This window comes from Trypanosoma equiperdum, assembly GCF_001457755.1.
Source record: "Trypanosoma equiperdum strain OVI genome assembly, contig: ctg_1492, whole genome shotgun sequence".
Lineage (NCBI taxonomy): Eukaryota > Euglenozoa > Kinetoplastea > Trypanosomatida > Trypanosomatidae > Trypanosoma > Trypanosoma equiperdum.
This window is the reverse complement of record NW_027123496.1, coordinates 8,143-10,945: the sequence shown is the minus strand read 5'-3', so window position 1 is coordinate 10,945 and position 2,803 is coordinate 8,143. Positions and strand designations below refer to the sequence as shown.

At 44.1% G+C, this 2,803-nt stretch overlaps 1 protein-coding gene across 1 annotated transcript; it reads right to left on the bottom strand.

The window, feature by feature from the left end:
* Nucleotides 1-31: 31 nt before the first annotated feature.
* TEOVI_000606800 (Trypanosome variant surface glycoprotein (A-type), putative) lies at nucleotides 32-919 on the bottom strand (the record flags this gene model as incomplete). The annotated part of the gene is made up of 1 exon (XM_067221804.1): nucleotides 32-919. The coding sequence occupies one exon, from the start codon at nucleotides 917-919 to the stop codon at nucleotides 32-34; it is 888 nt and encodes a 295-aa protein (XP_067077905.1).
* Nucleotides 920-2,803: the final 1,884 nt, after the last annotated feature.

The following is a 2,803-nucleotide window of genomic DNA, read 5'->3' as shown; positions in this document are numbered from 1 at the left end:
GAGGTGGCCGGCATCGCCAGGGAGTGAAGCACTAACGAAGCGACACAGAGTTGTTGGTATACCCTATTTCTTCGCTGCTCACTTTGAGTTCTAGTGAGGTTAATAAATCGTGCCATGCTTTGTTGGCCTGGGCGTCCAGCTTGTTTTTGGTTCTCGCGTCTGCCAATGTTACTTCTGTTGTGCCGTCGGCGGCTGCTGTTATATAACCATCGATGTGCGTAACCGCCGCTGCAGTATTGGCATTATCTCCTAAGCCATTTGTGTTGTCGCCTGACATCAACCTGCAATCCGGTGTTGTCTCCTGGTGGCTCCTGCCGTCTGCTGCTGGGTCCCGAAGACCGCTGAAGCCGCTTGGCGTTATTGTCGGGTCGCTTCGATGGTCCGTCGCTAATGGTATTGTCGTCAGCTTGCATGAAACACTGCCAATTGAGCCTGATGTGTGAGCATTTGCATTTGTTCCGCTTTCTATTAGACAGCCATCGTCGGTGCCGTCTCTTACCTGTACCGCCAGTTTTAGGAACTCGTCCAGTCGTCCTTTAACATACGCTGCATCTTGTGTTGTTTGTATGGCGTTTTTGATGGTTGTTTCTTTCGCTGTTTGCGCAATCTGCAGTCCTTGGGTCGTGAAATAAGCCCCCAATATCGCTATTGCGGTGCTGTCCTCTTCGGCTGGGGCGGCTGCTGAGTAGATCGCGAACCTCAGGCCATCCTTTGTTAGCGACGCCGTTGTTTCTAGTGCCTTTTGCGCTTTGCCGTTTATTTCTGATGGTAGTTGCGCCAGTTCCTCACTTGCTTTACAAAGTGGTTGCCAGGCTGCTTTTTTGAGCCCTTTTTTGGCTGCTGCTTCGCCTCGCGGTAGAAACAACATCACAGCTGTTATTAGGGTGGTTCCTACTGCCGAAGATGCCTGAGTGCACATCGCTTTTGTTCAATTATTGTTTGTGATGGCACCTGTCGTGGGCACTAGAATCTTTGCGTCGGTGGTTCCTGATAGTGGGTGTCTGGCGATGGCGCTGTCGTTATATGCACTGTATGTCTCTTTTCTTATGCTTTAGGGAAATGACAGCCTGGTTCCAATTGGCGCCTGTTTTGGCAGCTGTTGAATCTGCACAGATAATAAATAAATCTGCAGTAAAGAATGGTACTGTTGGGCGTTACAGTAATTATACTATAGCCTCTTCCATAACCCGATGCTCCTACATTTCGTCAGTAGTCTCTCCATCCTTAGCTATCGTTAAATTACATATTGTTTCTATGGGTCATCAACCTGTCGCGAGCTTAATTTTTCACATTCACACACGCTATCAGATAAAACAACACAGCTGTCAATATCATCTATGCAATAGCATCTGTGAATTATTAAGTGAAATATGTAGAATCATTTTCGCTTTATCATTTTCTTTTCTAAAGTTGTTTGTAGCGTATTATCTTTCACTTTATGTATTCTTTTCTTCCTTTTGTACTATCTCGTTGTTTCTACCGCAGTGAATAACGTAGCGATTTTACTTTCCCTGTACGCTTGATTCAGTCTTTCTCTCACTGTCTTCTCTGCAATATCTTTGTGTATAACGACGGCTCCCATGGTCAGACTTGTGCCTGACAGTGAATATTCTATCTCCATTTTTGTCTCTCTGTTTTCCGTATTTTGTTGTTATAACATTGGTACATACACACTCACAACTCTCTCCTATTACTATTAATATTATTATTACTATAATTGTAACCATAACTGATATTCATAAAATAATGAAAATAAACAAAAAAAATACTTAAAATATTACTCACTTTATATATTTTATCACCATATCACCCACCACTTTTCACCCATGTTCTACCATCATACACGTCTTACTAAAATTTAAAATTTGCGCATTTCGCAATGTCTTTACAACAGTGTTAAAATATATCAAACTTTAGTAAGTTGTAGAAAATTTCCCAAAATGGCAAATATTTTTATAAATTTCATAAATTCTAAATTGCCACAAAACTTACAAAAGAATCAGTATTCATAGCCAATTTCTTATTGAGGAAAAAAATGAAAATTTTGCAAGTTTCTTTCTCCCATTTACAACTTTTGTCACCTTCATATTTTTCCTTATCAGTGTGGTGTTGAGCACATACAGCTGTTCCTGTTTTTTCTCCCTCTGCAGCCCCTGAACCTCCATCTCCTGTACCTTGGGGTTTCTGTCCTTCTCTCTCGTTAGGTTTGCAGAAGTATTCTTTGTCCGCAGTAGTGCTAGTCCATTTGCAACCTTTTTCTGTGCAGGAGCTGTTTGGTTTCTGTTTTGTGCAGTCTGTGTTTTTTTCCCGCTATCATCGGCGTGGCGGCCGCTTTCTGCATATTTTGTGTCGGCTCATCTTGCTAGAGCGGCGAACGCAGGGTGTTGTTTATGGCTTTTAATTTGTGCTCGATTTCCTTGATTTGGCTGATTGCGTTGTATGCGTCGTCCCAAATGTGTGCCGCTGTTCGTTGATTTGTGAGCCATGTAGGCGGTGATGCTCCGGTTACCACAGCGTCATCGCCGTACTGCACGCAAGGGCCTCCGTTGGACGCTTTATGTCCGTCGCAGCCTGTCTCTCCTGTCGCTGCCAAGACGCCTAGGGCGTTACGGTACGCGAATCCACTGCCCTTTGCAATCGCTGTGAGCGTTAGAAAATGTCTCCATGCCTGTTCTACTGCTTGTTGCGATATTCTCGTGTGGCCTGGCGCCTTTGGGCAGTTACTTGCGATGAAGTTTGCACGGGTTTTGCCGTCGTTATTCAGGTTCCACTCGTCGTTGTTGCCGGCGCTGTTGCAATTTTT